Genomic DNA, 20125 nt, shown 5'->3' on the forward strand with positions numbered 1-20125 from the left:
ACATTTTCCCTAACACTTATAGTTCTTTTGTTTGTTTGTTTGTTTTCAGTCATCCTAGTGGGGGATAAATTGTTATCTAACTGTGGTTTTGATTTACATTTCCCTAATGACAAATCATGTTGGACATCTTTTCGTGTCTTTATTGGCCATGTACATGTTGTCTTTGGAGAAACATCTATTCAAATCCTTTTCCCAGTTTTTAATGGCATGATTTGTCTTTTTATTGTTGAGTTGTTCTTCCTTTATTTTTAAGTGAACTTTTAAAGTATATTATACATAAGAAAGTAGCCAAATCAGAGGTTTTTAGCATGATGAAATATGACAAAGTGAACACACCTGGGCACATGAAAACCAGATCATGAAACAGAATATTACTTGTACTTCAGAAGCTTCCTTCGTGCCCCCTCTCAGCCTCCACCCCTCCCTACTCCTCCAGATTAAGCACTGTCCAGACATCTAACACGACTGATAACTTTTGCCTGTTTTGGGAACACATATAAACAGAATCATATAGTGTGTGTTCTTTTGTGTCTGGTTTCTGTCAACGCTGTTTTGAGGGTATTCAATTATGTCATTACATGAAGCAATAACTTGGTCCTTCTCATTGCCATATAGCATTTCATTGTATGAATACCCACTATTTATTTATCCACTCCACTGTAATTGCCATTTCATTTGTTTCGAGTTTTTGGTTATTCCATATTTAATTGTATTTTGTATCTTCTATTTAAATTGGGTCTTGTACAACCATTGTTAGATTTACTCCTATGTATTTTGAGTTTTTTAATACCACTGTAAATGATACTGTTTTCTAAATTTCATTTTGTAATTGTTACTGGTATATAGAAATATGACTCATTTTAAAATATTAAGCAGTTATCTGGCAAAGTTCATTTATTCATCTAATAGTTTATATATGGATTCACTGAGATTTTGTACAAACACAATTATCGTGTCTGTAAATAAAAGTGGTTTTATCTCTCCCTTTCTAATTCTTATACCTAGGATGTCCAGAACATTGTTGAATAGAAGTTAGAGTAATAAGCCTTCTTGTCTTGTTCTTTATGTCAGAGGGAAAGCTTTCAACATTTAATCATTAAATATGGCATTTGCTGTAGTTTTTTGTAGCTACCTCTTCTTAGATTGAGAAAATCCTCTCCCTGTAATCTGAGTTTTCCAAAAGGTTTCAGAGGGTTTTTTGTTGTTGTTTGTTTGTTTGTTTTGGCATGGATGGATGTTGCCTTCATCAGATGCTCTCTCTGCATTTATTGAAATGATATTAATTTTTCTCCTTCATCCTATTCATATGGTAAATAACATTGATTTGATTTTCAATGTTAGAGCTTGAATTCCTGGAATAAGTACCACTTGATTTAACTGTCATTGGATTCAGTTCACTAGGATGTTTTACATCAGCATGTGAGAGAGATTGCTTATAATTCTCCTGTCTTGTAATGGCTTTGTTGGGTATTGGTATCAATATTATATTGGCTTCCTAAAATAAGATGGGAAGTGTTCCTTCTTTTTGTTCTTCTCTAGAATAGTTTCTGTCTGATTAATGAAATGTTTCTCTTCACATGTTTAGCAAAATTCACTGAAGAAGCCATCTGGGCCTGCAGTTTTGTTGTTGTTGTTATTAGGTTTTCTTTTCGAATATTCAGGATTTTTGTTGTTATTGGTTAAGATTTTAAATTACAGAATCATTTTTTAAATACATATGACTACTCAGATATTCTACTTCTTCACATGCAGTTTCAACAAGCTGTGTTTTTAAAGAAATCTATCTAAAGATTCAACTTTATTATCATAATGTTGTTAATAAAACCCTCCCATACTTTTCAAATCAAGTCGATTGATAGCAATGTCCCCTTTTCATTCCTGATGTTGGTTGTTTATGCTGTCTCTAGTTTTCTCAGTGATTCTAACCAGGCTTTATCGTTTTTGTTAATTTCTTAAAAGAATCAGCATTTGGTTTTGGTATTCCTCTCTAATGCATGTTTGGTTTTTATTTCATTAATTTTAGCTTTTATCATTATTATTTCATTTATCTCACTCTCTTACGACGTCATTTGATTTTCTATCGCTCTTTAAACTTAAAAAGTCTTCTCTCAACCAAACTGAATGACTTTCTCTTGCCCAGACACTCCTCAGACTTTCCAGCCTCCTTGCCTTTGCTCATATGGTTTCCACTGTTAATAAACGATCCCTCTCCCTTTATCAAAATCATGCCAATCTTCCAAGGCCATCCTCGAGTACCACCTCCTCCAAGAAGCATTTCCTGCCCCTCTCTCATTTGATATCCTCTGAGCTCTTGCAGCCCATTCTGCCATTCTTAGGTCATTATTTCGATCCCAGTTTATATACTTCTTTCCATGAGCCCCTTAAAGACTGAGCACTTAGTTTTTCTGAAAGGCCCACCATGGTGGTGTTGTACACAAAATACATGCTCAACAAACACTGGTGTTTACGATTCAACTTCAGGAGTTAAGTTCACACAAGCTAAACCTGTTTATTGCAGAAATTATGGACTGGCAACTTAAACATTTAGAATCAAACACATCATAAGAAGAATTTGGGCAAAAAAAGAAAGAAGTCTCATTTTTTTAAATCTCCCTTGCTTCTAAATGACAACCATATATCATCCAGAGCTAACATTTAACTTGACATTTTGCTTTTTCTGGCTATCACTTAAAACCCACATTTTTCCCCTTATTTAAGGAAAATAGTTAAATGGGACAAAGTTATGTATTTAAGTTGAAAGATGAGAAGATGAAGAAATTTCTCAAGAAAAAAAATAAGCTAAAGGATAATTTCTGGTATTAGAAATGGATAGAGCACATCAAAAACACAGGGTTTTGCAAGTCTGAGTGGGTTCTGCTCCGCGCTGTTATGAGGACTTCAGAAAGGGCAGGACTTAAAAGTCAGGGAGGGAAACATAAAACAAGTTGGCTGTAGGGAACACATTTGGAGCCCTATTTGGAGGGCTGATAACACATACATATAAAAAGGGTGAATCTTGCCCGATAGCACAAAATACAACGCCACACCTTTCCAAAAATACCAAATAGACCTCTCCAGTTCTCATGAGCTGCCTCAACCTGTTCTATGATGCAAACCTCAGTGCGTAATTTCCCAAGTAAGTGTTGAAAGAAAAACCAGTTGAACCTATGGGCCATCTTCAGTAAAAGCAAACTGCAGAATGAGAGAGTGTAATACTTTGGAGGAGAAACCTGTGTTCAGATCTCAGCTGCCAACCGACTAGCTATAGGACCTTGGGCAGGTTGCTTATCTTGTGTCTCTCAACCATGGTTTTCTTATCTGTGAAATAAAACAACTTATGCCTATTCACAGGTTGTTATATGTCAGGTGCCCTGAGCCTGGCTCCCCATATGTGGTTTTCGGTGCTCGAACTGTGGGCTGTCACCGGTGATACAGGTGGCATCACTGTCGTTATTGCTGTTATTCTTTTCAACAGTCACAAAAGAAGCCAGGGCATATTCTTAAGGCCTAAAAGCTACCATAATGGCTTGACTAAAACTAGGCTTAGCAAATTTTCTGTGAACACATTATCCTGGGTGAAGAAATAATTCTAAGTAGAGTGCGGGGTTTAGACTCAAACAAATAACAGTTCAAAAAATGGATGAAATAAAGCTAGAGCCAAAGAAAACATTTCAGCTATTTCATGGTGTTCCAAATTAGGTCCTAGGACTCGAATGAAATTCACACTGGGAATTGGGATGTGTTCAATGGCCTAGGTTTGGATTCGAAATCTCTCCCTTCCTAGCTGTGTGGCCTTGGGAAAGTTGCCAAGTAGCAGCTCTTGCCTTCTCCGTGGTCCAGCACAGCCCTTCCATGCTTGGTAGAACTGAATTGGCTGAATTTGACCAAACACCAAGATAGCTTTTAAGGGAAACTTAACCCAACTGCAGGTCAGCTCTACAGCACAGAGAAAAGTCATCATCTGCCTGAGCACAAAGACAAGGTTTGGTTTTTAATTTTAATAACAAAAACCAACCTCATCACTAGAGTTTAGCAATACAAAGTCATGTTCTTTTATCAATTGCACAATGACAAGCATGCAATTTACTCAAGCTCAATCTTGAATTGCTTACCACTCAGTTTCCACAGAAACACCTGGGGACAAAGCTACTCAAGAAGACCCAGCCATGCATGACACACAAGTGCCCTTGCTGGTCATGTGACCAGAAAACTAAAACATCCACAAACCTCACTTAAGTTGCCACAGAGATACTGTCACATGGTGACATTATGCCCCTAGCTTCTTAATCCACGTTAGTTAACAAGTTCACCAGATCAAGTATATTTTCTGCAACTTTTACCAAAACCCTGACATCACTCATAAATGTCCCATTTAATAAATTCTGCTGCACTTAGTGCTAGCATAGTTTGTTTTTCTTGATGAATGAGTGCCATTTAATTCATTAAGCAAATGAAAACTAGGGAACACCATGCATTTTCTTTTCAGCTTGAGCTGATAAGGTGGGAGTAAAGTTTTATGCTCTATCTCAGTACTTATCATTATTTTAGGGTAGGTTGAGCTTTTGAATTTTTTAAAAACGCATCTTTCTTCTTGTTTCTTCCTTCTGTGATTGTTATAGCTAGTGCAGCCATCTTGTTCAGACAGGCAGAAAGAGGTTGTCTGAAAATAGAGTTCACATGAAGAAAGCCAAAATAAAAGATGGAATGAGAGAAAACGGGATCTGTTTACATCTTTTGAGCTCCTGGATCAAGCTGTGCTTGAAGCAATCCTTTTTTTTTTTTTTTTTTTTTCCATTAACACGAGCCAATAAATTTCCTTTTTGGCTTAAGCCATTTTGAATGAGATTTTCATTCATTTAGAAGTTCTGACTAACAAAGAAAAAAAATTGAGATTATCTGACAAGTACTGTCATTACTGTAATTCATTTTCCTTAAAAAAAATGGATACAGCTTTATGAATGAACCCAAGAAAATGCAACTTTTGGACATCATGTTTAAGCCATGTCAAATTTATAATAAAAGTAGATTAAAAACACATTCTTTCAAAGGAATTAACATTAAAGAAAGAAAAAAGAGGGAAAAAAAGTATTCTCACTGCCATTTTTATTGACAGTTCTCAATAAGAGCAGCAAAGAAGAGCTTAGTAAAGAATCTTTAGACACAAAAGCAAAACAAAGGAGGAGAACTGCAACATCTACAAGAAAACTAATTTTTCGGAGAAACACACACAAAGTTCAAACCTGGAACATACCTGCCAGACCAAATTGGTATCGAAATTAAAACTTGGAGCTTCCTGCAAGAAGATAAATCACAAATAATTTCATTCATTTTGCTTCCTTTCATTTTCATTCAGATGACTTTGGCTCCCCTGGCTTAAGTACCTGGCAATAGATAGGATGGTTGCAAGAAAATTGCCCTCGCTTTGATGTGGGAAACGGCCCTACCCAACACTAGCCTGACAGAGCTATAGTCTCACAGCTCCAGAAATCCAGAGGGGTGTGTAGAGAGTCGCTAGAACTGGGAGACTGTGGTCCTACAAGTGCTCGGATTTGGGCAAGATTTCACAGATTTTTCACAACAAATACCTCTCTCAAGTTGATGCAAAGTGTATATATGGAAAAGATGAGGGGTCAAAAGTTAACCTTCAGATTCACTAAGAAGCAGGGACAAGTAGGGGTAACTTCTAAGCCCTTAAGTCATGTCATCTCCCTGAAACTACAGATCCAATTTACTCTAAGAAAGCTCCTTTTAACTTTAGATTTTGCCAAAGCACTAGATGACGCTAATATTTACCCAAAGGTGTTTAAGTTAAAACACAACAGTGTCTCAAATTCCACCCATCCCGTTTAAGGGTTAGTTCTATTTGGCAGTGAGCCCTAAGGCTTGTAAAATATTAGTTTCCAATATTCCCTCCAATTTCACCCGGATGTAATGTACAAAATCAGATGAGATCACAGCCTCTGTCACAAACTATACACATGGCTGAGGAGATGACCCTCTACCAGCTGCCTCCATAACTCAATTTATGTATGTTAAGTATAGATGCTAATGGGACCCAGGCTTCTCCACTGACAAAACAGAAGGCAGTGCTTGATAAATTAGCACTGCCTTCTTAGCATTTGCCCTTCCCGGACAAATATATTGATCATCATTTGTCCTAAAAATGTGTTCTACAAATCAGCATCATTGGCATCCAAAAAAGAAAAACTCCAGACTCAATCTACTGATAATACATAGATGTGAATTTGCCCTAAAAATCATGTTTGTATGCCTTCCCATGTAAATAGCCTAAATGGGTGTTTTTATTATTTTTTTTTCTAACAAAAGACATGATGCTAAAACCACTAAGCTAGAATCAAACAGATTTTTCTACTTATAGAAGTCATAAAAAAGTACTAATTGTCTTCATATAGCGACCTATCCCAGGAAAATGCCCACAGCACTGGAAGATCTGTCATTCCTTGTTTCTCCAAAGACTTTTAGAACACACTCTTAAAAAAAAAAAAAAATGATAATTTGGAAATAGATTTTATACACATCCTCTTTTCCTTTACTGATTGCACTAGAGACTGGGGATATAAGTGAGGAGGTAGGTGGAAAGAGGACGAATGACTCTTTGCAAAAAAAATAAAATAAAAGATTAAAATAAAATGTATTGTCTTTGTTTTCAATTTTTTTCATTTCTTTTTCTCTTCTTTTTTTTAAGCCTTAACCAAGTCCCAAGTTTGGTTCTAATGTGAAGTAAAGATCAAATCTCAGTTATGAATCACTCACACTCAGGTGTAGAATAAGTTTCTTTTCAAAATAAGTAAAATCACTAATTCAAAACAACTTGAGGAGCCAAAATTAGCAATTATGTTTTAATCTTATTGGTATTTGATCCCTTTGACGATATTTTTCAAACCAATTTGCTGCAGATGCATTATGAGAGCCTTGACTCATGTAACCCTCATTCGGGAGACATACAGTTTGAAAGCAAATGTTCTACATTATTTCCACAAAAATCTACTTGGATGAAGACACTGTCATTGACTAGGGGGAAAAAAAATATCCCAAGTCAGAATTGTCCATGCCAAGAACTCCATAGTTCATATTAATTTCTTTTTCCCCAGGACGTGGGAATTTTTTGGCAGACAATTCAAAATCATGTGCTATAAGAAAGAGAGAAAAAACATTATCCTATCAGCAAACTTCAGAATTCTATTGTGGGCTGATGGTAACCAGCAATATCTTGAATGTTAAACTCAAGTGTGGCATCACCAAATGGCAACCCATCATTATGGATTATCTGTTTCTCCGTGGAACAATTTAAGTCAAGAATTATTTATTGTTAAGATAAATACTCTACTATTTGCTTCCTTCTGGCAAAAACTGGAAGTAATAAGACTTCAGGTTTCTAGATACTGACAAAGGGTTTCATTTAGGTCTGTTTTTTCATCATAGACCATGGTTTGGCCATCATCACTTACTTCACTATTCTTTAAGTGCCCTAAAACCATCCAGGAGGATCTTTGATTCTTTTAAATAGCATATCTCTATGCCTCCACAGCTAAACGGGATACCTGGAGAGTACTTACAAAATTATTATTTCTTCCAGAGTCGGTTAGGAGAAAATACTGAAGTCATGAGAAAGTATTATTCTTTGAAAAGTAAGTTTTGCTGATAGCATCATTTTAATTATTTAATGACTCCGTTGCGTAGAAAACACCTTCTCTTTAACAAATCTTAGTTTCTCAAGGTGTCTTTTCATTGTAATGTGAGTGAGAGGAAAAAAAGAAATTTTCCAGCTTTAGAAATTTACTTTGAAAGCACACACCAAACCTCCCTTAGGATTGAAAGCATTGGCCATGCTCTGGAAATGAAGCCAGTTCCTTTCAGCCAAGGGACACTCGAGCCCTTTATTCTTTTGCTCAGAAAAGGCATCCTAATTAAAGGGCCAATACATTAAATGTACCCGGGAAGGCAAAAAGATCCAGAGAAAAGCACTCAACAGGGTGCCTAGAGAAAAACACAACGTTCATTTCACATGTTTATGTCAGGCACCATCCAGTGAGAACAAACTCTGGAGGCACAGCTGTTTTTTGACAAATGTGAACAGCTCCTACCTTCATTTCGATGACAGTCTGGAGCGCCTTCGTCTTTGCTGGCTCCTGCTGAAGTTGGCTTCTTCGGTGTAATTCCTGGGGAGGAACACGATAGAAATGAGCCTGACGGTTCATTCTCCCGTTACACCATGACCTTTACACAGGTGCCACACGGCCCACGGGATCCAGGTTTGCTTCGCACAGACATAAACAAGCCACAGGTGCCTCTTCCCCCACCCTCGTTAGCATCCCTCCTGCAGAGCCTGAGTTCCGGTGAAAAGCTCCTGGCACATGCGCTATTTCTGAAACTTCCATCAATAATTAATGTCAACTGTGACAAAGGCAGTAAGTAATCATAGTCCAAATACTGTTCAACACTGGGGTGGTTGCCCAGCCATCAAATCATAATTTACTAAATTACATTACTCTGTGCTCCACAAACACAGCAAGAAAACGGAGGAAAGAAAATGACTAACGTGGTTGCAAATCTGCTGCATGCATGGCATTTTGCTACTGAGGTAGGTTAGAAATGAGCAATTTAAAACCTTTTCAGTACAACTGTGTCAGTTTTTGGAGTGAACTGATCTGATGAAACCCTGTGAATCTCTTGCTTCCTAATTTACAGTTTCAGTCCTTGTTCAAAATCACATCTGTCTGTGATATGTTTATGCACTTGTGATGCCAAGAAATTAACATTGGCATTAATATCAACAGTGTTAGAGGGGAGACAAAAACAGTTAGAACCAGATGTAGACCCAAGAACTTCTGGAAAATGATGACTATTTCTTCAGGTAAAAAGCAAACAATACAATTGTAATTTTAAGCTTGAAGGCTCACTTTTTGCATCCTCTTCTCAAAAGAACAGTTTTGTTAAGACTTTAAAAGATTGTCCTGGCAGAAGAGAAGAGATAAACAAGATTTCTTCAGTTCGTGCTTTGACTTTTCGTAATAATAATTATCAATAGTTTCATGAAAGTAGCCAATGACAGGGGTAAACAAAAGTGCTCACACATACCCACGCTGCTGGTACAAGTCACCTAATGGAAGTAATTCCATTAAGATTTATGTAAATTGTAAGTCACCTGTGGAGTAATCGCATAAGATTGATTTGCTTCCAGAAAAATAATTTAAAGTCAACATGGGACAGTTTTAGGCCTTTACTATTCATTGGACCACAACATTAAAACAAACCAACAGCAATAACAAAAAACTTGGGCGTTGGAGAAGAGACTCAACAAAATTTCTAGCTTTTTCCAAGTATGAGCATTAAAATCAACTCTGCCTCCAACACTGCCATCTACTACCATTGTCATTTCATACAGATACAACATAACAATGTAAAAATTGTCAGAAGAATAGAATCCCACAAGAAAAGATGACCTTCCCAGGAAAAGAAAACAGGAGACCTTCAGCACATATCCTATTACATTGTTCTTATTTGCCAGTGGCCCAAGAAGACCTGGTCTTGGACCAAGGAGCACATGCCAGAGACCAGCCCTGGGGAATCACGGTCACGATTATAGCTCTAAACAGTAGTGTGTGTGTAGGGAAGGCGGTGGGGGAGGGGGTGTAAGAAGTGTATTTTCTTCTCAAAGTCATCACTAGCACAAATCAGCAAAACTACTTCTCAACCTCCAGTTTAAAAAGAATTAGGATGAGTGCTTCCTAATTGTTCAAAATGGTCTCGCATCAATTAGGACTTTTTTCCTCTAACATATTCCTAAAAGTGACGGAGTCAGGTATTACTGAATCCATTTTATGACTGCAGAAAGAGAAAGAGATTCTGTGTCCTTTTGGAGTCCCCGGACTGCAGTGATCTCGCAATTTGAGGCTCCATGGTGATGGCAGAGATTTTTCTGAAGGAATGACCTTAAAAGCAGCCGTCCTTCGTTGTGCGTCTACAGTGGCCCTGGCAGTAGTCTTTTTCAAGCTCCAGCATAAACCTATGAGGAGTATGACTGTACAGCGAGTGCTGTGGGCTGCTGGCAAACATTTAACAACCAGCACTCACCAGGGCCAATGTCAAGCTACCTCAGTGATGTCACTGAATGCAGAGTTGAGAAGAGAGACACGAAAACACCCCATTGTATAGTATTTCCACCATATGGACAAAATAGACATAATAACCTCAAGAGCATACATAATAGTAAAATATAACAAAAATTAGGAAATAGTGAGTTTTTAATACAAGCTCTTTAATTGTGAGTTTATATGTTCAATTTTGTAACATTAGTTGTTAGAATAAGTCTCCAATATTTGGCTTTCATGGGCTAGTACAATCCAGTTCCAACACACCACTGTTCAAACCTCCATAAAATGCTACTCAGCCCTCAACATTACTTCCAAGATAGTTGGAGATCACTGGACCAATAAAGTCTCATAGATGAGAAAATGGAAAGTAAGTCTCTTGTCACAGTTGTTCCATAGTAAGTGGCAGAAGAAATACATTTTATAGATCAACAATTCTGATACTATGTGGCATCAAAAGCATCTTAACAAAAAAAGATGGGAATGAAATTCATGATAATTTCATACCATAACCAATCCTAGTTCCAAAACAAAAATCATAAGACAATTTGAAGAACGAAATTAAACTTGTATAAAACAAATAAAAATAACCAAGAAGCAACAAAGCAACACAACAAAAATAAAAACCATAGGGTAAAGGTATGTGCTGTTATAACTTCTGCCAAGCATGAAAACATTTTTAAGGGCAAATTTGCAATAACAAAGCTAAACCTGTAGCAATGGTTTTGCAAACATGGAAACAGAGCTCTCTTTGCTATAATTATATAAGTTCTATTATAATATAAACCAGCTCAAAATCCAGATTGGACCCTTACTCTCTGTGTCACTCCATAAAACAATAAATGAACATCTCCAATTCTCCAATTCCCAATGAATTGTAATTTTCCTATCTTCACTACACTATTTTTCAATCAATCCTGACTTCATAGTTCCTGAGGATCAACCTTAATTCCTAAGATGTCAGGTAAGTAAAGATAATCCATATGCAGACTTCAAGGACTGTCTGAAAGTCCCACCTCAGACATTTTATCCATCTCTGAGATTTAGAAACCTTAAAATGCTCCTTCTGATCGTGGCCGAGAGGATTAGTCTCCAAATGAACACTGATGCTTCTCTTCATTAGTGCAGAGTGGTTGCTAGGAAACCTCACCACCACCGCCCTGTATCAAGACGTCCTCGTGACTTATTTCTGGTCAGTGGACTGTGGGTAGAAATGAGAAACTCGACTTTCATAAAAACTCCCTACCCTGTCTTTACGCTCCCTACTTTTCTGTCTGCTGGCTAAAAGTAAAGGACTCCAAGTCCCAAGAAGATGACAGGACCCGAAGATAAAAGGAGCCTGAGATCCTGGAACCCCACCTGAAAAGGCTGCTGGGCACCCACATTGGATGGTGGTGTACACAAAAAGTCGTTAGCCTCCACGTTTACAGGCTTTCTCTATAGAGATCCCACCTCTCTCTGCCTTAACTACTGCAATGGCTACAGAGAGAAATAATGCCTAATCAGCCCTCTATTGTGTGTTGCTTTTGAATCACAAGTTGATTTTAATGTGTGAGTACTTGTCAATTTTTTCTAAATAGGTAGTAAGATGAGTGGTTACTGGGTGCTCCAACTATCCCTAACCATCTGAAAGATGCATCCATTATGCACAGATCTTAAACAACTAAATAATTTTCCCAGGAGCATCTGCTGCGGGTATGGGAGATGTACAAGGTTTAATTTACTTTGGTAGTTTTTAAATGGCAGTATTAAATCATTGAGTGCAGCAGTACTTATACTTCTCTGTGTCACAGATCTTTGTAAGAATCACATGGAAGGTGTGGATTCTCTCTAGTAATGTGCACAAACAAAACGGTGTGTGCCATTTCAGCTTCACAGAGCCTGCGCCATCACTCGAGAAGTTTGAACCAGACTACAGGCTAAAAACCACTTGTTGAGAGGAAAGAACATTATGCTGAGAGTCAGGAATCAGGACCCCCACTGACCCAGACAGAGACCCCGGCACACCCCTTCTCCTCTCTGATCTGCAAAATAAGGAGCATTATGAGTGGGTTTCAAATGACCCTTCCAGCTCTGAGAACATCCAGATTTTTAATAGGCAGCTGACTCGGAAATGCTGATTTCTGGCTGGTATTTTCAGTCACACCCATTTTCAGTTTTAAAAGCAGAGTAAAAAGAAAAGAAAATTAGAAGCATCACAAAATTTAACATCTCACTATCCCCACTCATCCCCAATTTATATACTTTCCTACAATTTCATGACTAGGTTGGCCTTAGCTGGTCTAAAACTGCCAGCTTCTCCAGGTGATCAACATGGAAATATACCAAGAACCCAGAATTTTGAGCATGAAATCTCAAGAGGTTCACCGGATGACATTTCTTGGCACTTAATAAGTCTAGTGAGTTAATCTGGATGATACTAGCTTCCCAGATGAGCCTGGCCAAATAATGTTTGCATGCACTGTACACTTTCTTCAGTAGACAAAAACAGAAACAACAAAAAAACAACAAAAATCAAAACTTAACTTTCTTTCCAAAGGTAATTCACTATTTTTATCTGGTCCTTCCTCCTTATTTTTCTGGTAATCCACTACTGTATAACAAACCACCCCAAATTGAGTGGTGTCAAACCACCACCATTTTATTATGCTCATGAACTCTGGGTCAGGAATTCATAAAGGGTAGAGTAGGAATGGCTTGTTTCTACAGTGTGATGTCACGAGGCTGGAACAGCTGGTGCTGGTGGATCCACTTTCAATATGGTTTCTTCACTCGTATATCTGGTGCCTTGGCTGGAAAATGACTTGAAGCTGGGTTTAACTGAAATTGTCCACTTGGGCAACTAAATATGGCTCTCCATGTGGCTTTCTCACAGCATGGCAGCCTCAGGATAATCCAACCTCTTATATTTAGGAATACGGACTCCTAGAGCAAGTAAGCCAGAGATTGCATGGCCTTTTATTACCTAACCTTGGAAGTTCCATAGAATCACTTGTTCTGTTGGTTAAAGCAGTCATAAGCCTGCTCAGATTCCAGAGAAGAGTACCGAACAATATGGAGACATATTTTAAAACTGCCATGCTTAAGGAACAAAACCAATTGGAGAAACTGACAGAGAAAATAAGACTATAATCTCACACATTAACTCACATCAGTTTTAGAATATAGAACATTCATATATTCAAATAGTAATTTGATACGGGGGTATAGAAAATACATCAGTGAACCAAACAGACAAATATTACAGCTCTTAATATTCCAGGCAAATATTCAAAAATATTTGAAATATTTTTATTTCAAATTCCAATGGGAGAAAGGCACAATTTAAAAAGGAGGACAAACCGGTTTGTCGTTAAGTGCTATAAAGGAAAATAACTCGGGAAATTAGGGGACATGTTGGGGGGATAGATTGCAATTTTAAATAGGGTGCTCAGGGAAAGCTTCATAGAAAGGTGACTTCTGAGCAAAGATCTAAAGAAATGAGGGAAACAGTTGTGCAGATATTCCAGGCAGAGGGAACAGCAAACGCTTAAGTGCCTGGCTAGAGCTCCATAAGGGATGGGAAACTAGTAGGTCAGAGAAGTGCCGGGTGGGGGATGATGAGAGGAGGGGCCCTACATTTGGAATCCATTGTAAGGACTGGTTTTACTCTGAGAAAAATGGGAAGCCATTGGAAGGTTCTGAGCAAGATAAACCATAATATGATGTAGTTTCTTAAATGATTCCTCTAGCTGCAGGACTGCAGTGTGGTTTGGGGTTGCCATTGAGTAAGGGAAGGGTGTAACAGCAGAAACTTAGGGACTAGTAAGAAGCTATTGGAATAACCCCAGCAAGGGATGATAGAACCTTGGAGCGGGATGACAGAGTAGAGATGATGAGAAGGAACTGAGCTTGGATATGTTTTAAAGGTGAGCTGGCTTGCCTTCCTGATAGATTGCCTGGCAACTACTAGAAAAAGAGAAAAGGTTTCAGTGCCTCTAGCCTGAACAACAGGAAGAATGGAGGTGGAATGCAAATATAGGGAGGACTGGGGAGGAGAAGTGGCAGTTGTGGAAACCAAGAGTTTGGTTTTGCATGTGTTAAGTTTGGAATGCTATTAGACATTCAAGTGGAGATGTTGAGTAGGAGGTTGAATAGATGAGCCTCAATTCGAGGGGAGAAGAACTACAATTACAAATTTGAGATCAGTGAATAGATAGCACTTAAAGCCATGGGCCCAGATAAGATCAACTATGAACTGAGCATAGAAAGGAGAGAAGTCAGAGGACTGAGCCCAGAGCAATCTAACACTAACAGTCGTAGTAGTGAGGAGAAAGCAACAAAGGAGACAGAAAAGGAATGGCCAGTGTGGTCGGAAGAGAACCAGGACTGTGGCATCCTGGAAATCAGGTGAAGATATGAGTCCACCAGGTGCCAGTGACCACCTACTCCATTACTGCTGAGAGGTTAATGGGAGGGGGCCACAAGATTAACATTAGGACTTGGCAACATGCACTTCATTAGTAACCTCAACTACAGGAATTTGGGGAGATAAGTGTGAATGAAAATTTGACTGGAATGTTCTGTGGGAGAATGGAAGGACAGAAGAGACTCAGGCAACTATAGGTCCACAGATTTAACTGTTCATTTTTTTTACCAAAACACTTTAAGATTTGTACACCTATGTTCATAGCATTATCACAATAGCCAAGAGACGGAAGCAACTGAACTGTCCATCAACAGATGGATGGATTAACAAAATGTGGCATGTGAATGCAATGGAATATTACTCAGCCTTGAAAGGGAAAGCAATTCGAACCTGCTACAATATGAGCGAAACTTGAGGGCATTATGCTTAGCAAAATAAAGCAGTCACAAGAAGACACATAATGTATGATCTTATGTGAGGTATATAGAGTAGTTAAACTCATAGAAACAGTATGTAGATGGTGATTGCCAGGGATTGAGAGTAGAGGAAAATGGGGAGTTGTTCAATGGACACAGAGTTTCGGGTTTGCAAGATAAAAAAGTTCTAGAAATTGGTTATACAACAATGTGAATATATTTAACAATACTGAACTGTACACTTAAAATGGTAAAGATGGTAAATTTCATGTTGTATTTTACCACAATTTAAAAAAAATTAAAAAACATAAACATAACAAAGTGTTGAAGTCCCACAACTTTCCCCATTTCCATTCTGTTAGAGAGAAACCATCATCTTAAAGTTGGTGTCTATCTTTCTCACATGTTTTTGTGCTATTATTACATGTGTACATCCTCATAAATAATACAAATGTAACAATAGGGTGCACTGTTTTTTAATTCACATAAATGCCAGCTGTCCATATTGCACAAAACTTCTGCATTTTGGTTTTTACCTCAACAATATTTATGCGTATGTTCTTAGAACTTATCTGTGTAAATAAATGTTTCCTACTCTTCTTTTTTCCATTACAAACCGTGTTACAATAAACCTCCTAGTACACGGGAAAAAAATAACTCTGCTTTAGACATCTTTATACTCTTAAATGCACAATAATTCTAATCTTTCTAAAACATTCTGTTTCTTCTGCTTCGAATAATCTTCCACCCTCTTATGCTCTTTTGTCTACAGAGGTCAGCAAGCTATAGCTCACAGGCCAAATTCAGCCTGTTCTGTTTTAGTAAATAAAGTTTTATTGAAACAATGCTTGCCCATTGATTTACATATTGTCTATGGTTGCTTTCATGCTACAATGGCAGAGTTGAACAGTTGTGACAGAGACCATATGGTCTCTCAAAGCTGGAAATATTTACTATCTGGACTTCTATTTGAAAAAGTTTGTGAACTCCCAGTCTAGAATATCTTCAATACTCATCCAAGATATCCCAGAAAAAAGCACCAATTCCTCATGTGGTAGTTTAAAATATGTTCACAAATCCCTTGGCATTCCCTTTACAAGGTGAAGCCTAAATATCTTCCCCTTGTCTGTAGCCTGGACTTAGTAACTTACTTCTAACAAATAGAATATGGTAGAAGTGACATGTGTGACTTCTGAGGCCTGGTCATAAAAGACGTTATGGCTTCCTTCTTGATCACATTCTTGAATGACTTGTTCTGGGGGAAGCCAGCTGCCATATCATGAAGATACTCAGGCTGCCCTATGGAGAGGCCCAAGGGGCATGAAACGGAGGCCTCCTGCCAACGGCAGTGTGAACGAGCCAACCTGGAAGTGGACGTGCCAGCCCCAGGCAAGCCGCAAATGCCCACAGCCCTGCCCAACAGCTTGATTGCAATTTCATGAGGGACTCTGGGCCAGAACCATCCAGATAAGTGACTCCCTCATTCCTTACCCACAGAATCTATGAAATAATAAGTGTTTGTTGTTTTAAGCCACTAAGTATTTGTGGTAATTTGTTAAGAAGCAATAGATTACAAATATGTCACAGAAAGGCCATTAGCTGACCCTCTAGACTGGCTTCCATGCTGCACCCTCTCATAGCATTGTGTACTTCTCTTTCACAAGCCTGATATGGCTGTACGTTTACAGTAATTTATAAAACGGATGGATTCACGTCCATGTTCACCATGGAGCGGGAAACTGCATGAGCACAGGGACTCTGTGTGTCCATTATAGTCCCAGGAACTAACAGAGCACCTGCTAAGAACAAGTGCTCAATAAATACTGACTCCCTGGATGAAACCATACATTGACAGTGTACTTACAGGCCCGGACGTTCTATACATCTTGACCCAAAGGAGTCTGATGTGAAGCATGATAACAGCCAACAGTTACTTACACATTGCTGTGTGCTAAGCACTCTTCTAAGCACTTCACTAACTTGGTTAACCCTCACATTAACCTCCTTAGGTATGTATTATAATCATAACCATGTTTCACTCAACGAGACAGAACCATAGAGAAGTTACTGACTTGCCCAGTGTACTGAATCGCATTGCTGGGATTTACCACCCCAGGCAGTCTGGTCCCGGGCCTCTGCGCCTCCCGACGCTGTACTGCCTATTTTTACCACTTGGCTTTGATTTGATACTGATATTGAAGCTGACACCAATGTCTCTGTCAGCTTCTTTTATTGTAGTTGCCTCCCTATTTCTCCTTTGATTCAGTCGTCCATTTCTCACTCTTTTCTTGAGTCTTGAAAACTTAAAGAAAATTATGTCAACAACAGTTGTCTGATGCTGATAGCCATATTTGATATTAAAACTCAAATGGCAAATATGGTGAGGCACACAGAAGTGAAGAAAAAAACAATTACTTTCAAATATTAATACCCTTCTCGGTCTTTGACAGATCAAGCATTAAAAATAATAACCGAACGGATTTAAATAATATAATTAGTAAGGCTGAATTAACAGACAATCACACTGAACTTTGGATCCTATATACCTCCATTTCAAGACTCCAAGGAATATTTAAACAAATTGATCACATACCAGACCACCAAATGGCGTCCAAAAGGCAGAAGGGATATAAGCCACATTCTTTGCCCACACATTATAAAACAAATTAATAACAAAAGTTAAAAGTGAAACCTCCCTATTTGGAAAGTAAAGCTCACAAAATCTTAAAATTCACCCCCTATAGTTAAACAGATTCTGTCATGTCTACCTACTAGTTGTGTGATCTTGGGCAAGTTCACTAATTTTTCTCTGATCCTCAGGATGGTGAAATTGAAAGAAACATGTAAAGTACTTGGCTGGGCTGGTGTATAGCACACTCTCAATAACTGAAACTCATCCTTATTATTGTTGTTGCTCCTGAATGGTTAGTAGTGTTCCTGAAAGTATGTTAGAGAATGCAGCCAGGCAGAATGGCTGTCTTGCCCCCTTGTTCTATGGTCTGATACGGGCTACCATTAAGGCACTGGGTCTGACTGCATAATTCAGTTCAAGAAATCCTAACTGAAGGCCCACAATGTGCCGGATAAAGCACACAGAGTCCCGGCCTTCACGGAACTCATATTCTAGTGCAGGTATCCTCAATGGGGGTGATATGGTGCCTAGAGAGTTTGGTGAAGGGGGAGGGGTGCAGCAAGTTGTACAGTATTGTTGAAATAGAGGGAGTGATGAAGAGAATGCTGGGAGTTGAGGCCCAAGGGGTAAGGGTTGGGTAAGGGAACAGACTGTATAAGGCCATGGAGGTCCTCATAACAATCTTCGTCTTACACAGAAGTCTCCAAATTCTAGAGAGATGGGAAAGCTGTTTCCATGGAAATACATAAATATGATATAAACTTATTATTTTTTAGTCTTCACAAAAAAATGGACAGTTGGGAATCTGAGAACGTAACATCTGAACCTCTGCACACAAACATTTCTGTTTGTTTTAATGCATAATGTACTCCTTTGGCTAAATCTGCATTAAAGATTGTTTGACAGATTTAGCTTGGTCCTTGGATGCTCCAATCCTGAGAACCATAGAAACTAACAGAATAAGATGCCAGATTCCAAATATTTGACCAGTAGTGTTAGGAGTGTCCTAGGAGACGCGATGAAGTATAGTTATGTAATTTGATAATTACTGAGCACCTACTACATGTCCAGCAATACAGAGATAACAAAAATAAATGACACACCATGCCAGGTCTCAAGAAACGTGGCTGTCTAGTAGAGTGGGAGTACCTGAGTGGAAAACAAGACCACAATAATACCAGCATCCACCACTTACGGAGTGCTTACCATATGCCAAGCCCTGGGCTTCCCATCCGGCCCCTGGTGATATCTGCTTAACATCCCTTTAGATAGGAGTTGCCACCCCCATGGGAGAGCTGCAGACATTCTGACTCAGAGAGCTAAGTAATCTGCCCAAGATCACAGAGCTGGGAAGACTTGAGAATGTGACCAAGGTGTCTGATACCTAAACTCATATCCTTAATACTAAAATGACACTTAGTTTATGTCGCTATTTGTGGTCCCTTCATACCTGGCAAATATCTAGGGTTCCAACAGGTAACTAAATCTGACTTCTAGTTTGTTATTCAGCTCCCTGATAGGACCCCGGCACTTTTGAACAATATGCTTTGGGAGAGAATGAGAGGCAAGCATCAAGCCTCATAAGGGGGGGAGGCTATGGGAAGCTTCATGGAATAGTGCAGGTTGCTGGTTAATCTTTGACCGTCTTTGGACTCCTTTGTTAGATTTCTCTGTTGGATTCCTCTGTCTCAGCTGAAATACTTCTCTTTGAACCTTATAAACGAGGTCTGACAATTAACTTCGCGAACTTTTTTGATATCAGAGGGATTATTCATTATGAATTTGTACCAACTGGACAAACAGTGAAGCAAGTTCACTGAAAAGTGCTGAAAAGGTTGCATGAAAAAGTTAGACGACCTGAACTTTTCGCCAACAATTCATGCCTCTTGCATCACGACAAGGCACCAGCTCATAGCACTGTCTGTGAGGGAGGTTTTAGCCAGTAAACAAATAACTGTATTGGAACACCCTCCCTACTCACCTGATCTGGACCCCAATGACTTCTTTCTTTACCCAAAGATAAAAGAAATATTGAAAGGGAGACATTTTGATGATATTCAGGACATCAAGGGTAATACGACAACAGCTCTGATGGCCATTCCAGAAAAAGAGTTCCAAAATTTCTTTGAAGGGTGGGCTAGGCGCTGACATCGGTGCATAGCTTCCCAAGGGGAGCACTTCAAAGGTGACCGTAGAGATATTCAGCAATGAGGTATGTAGCACTTTTTCTAGGATGAGTTCGCAAACTTGTCAGACCTCGTACAATGGCGTTTGTTCTACTCATTTGGGAACATAGAAACAGAAAGGATCCATCTCTCCCATGATAGCTTCCTGCTCCGGAGTCTTTCTAAGGAGTCATGATTCCATCCACGATGTCTTATACGGCACAGTGTTGGGAGCTGTCAGCAGCAGCATCTGGCCCATTCACCTCAGCCTACGCCAATGACCTCATCAGATACTGGAAGCTCAGCAAACTTGGACCTGGTTACTACTTAGATGGGAGAGGGCCTGAGAAAATTGAGTGCTATAGGTTTTAGGGTGGAACCAAGAACCAGAG

At 38.8% G+C, this 20125-nt stretch overlaps 1 protein-coding gene across 16 annotated transcripts in view; it reads right to left on the minus strand.

The window, feature by feature from the left end:
- The window catches only part of ERC2 (ELKS/RAB6-interacting/CAST family member 2), a 918423-nt gene that overhangs the window by 628108 nt on the left and 270190 nt on the right, over nucleotides 1–20125 (minus strand). For all 16 annotated transcript variants that reach the window (XR_012489712.1, XR_012489713.1, XM_074313131.1 and 13 more), the window contains one exon: nucleotides 8106–8180. Coding sequence is in view for 14 of the 16 variants with exons in the window: in XM_074313131.1 (XP_074169232.1) it covers nucleotides 8106–8180 (75 nt within the window). In the remaining 2 variants the exon portion in view is untranslated. The remainder of the gene's footprint in view (nucleotides 1–8105; nucleotides 8181–20125) is intronic.

This window comes from Rhinolophus sinicus, linkage group LG10 (assembly GCF_036562045.2).
Source record: "Rhinolophus sinicus isolate RSC01 linkage group LG10, ASM3656204v1, whole genome shotgun sequence".
Classification (NCBI taxonomy): Eukaryota; Metazoa; Chordata; class Mammalia; order Chiroptera; family Rhinolophidae; genus Rhinolophus; species Rhinolophus sinicus.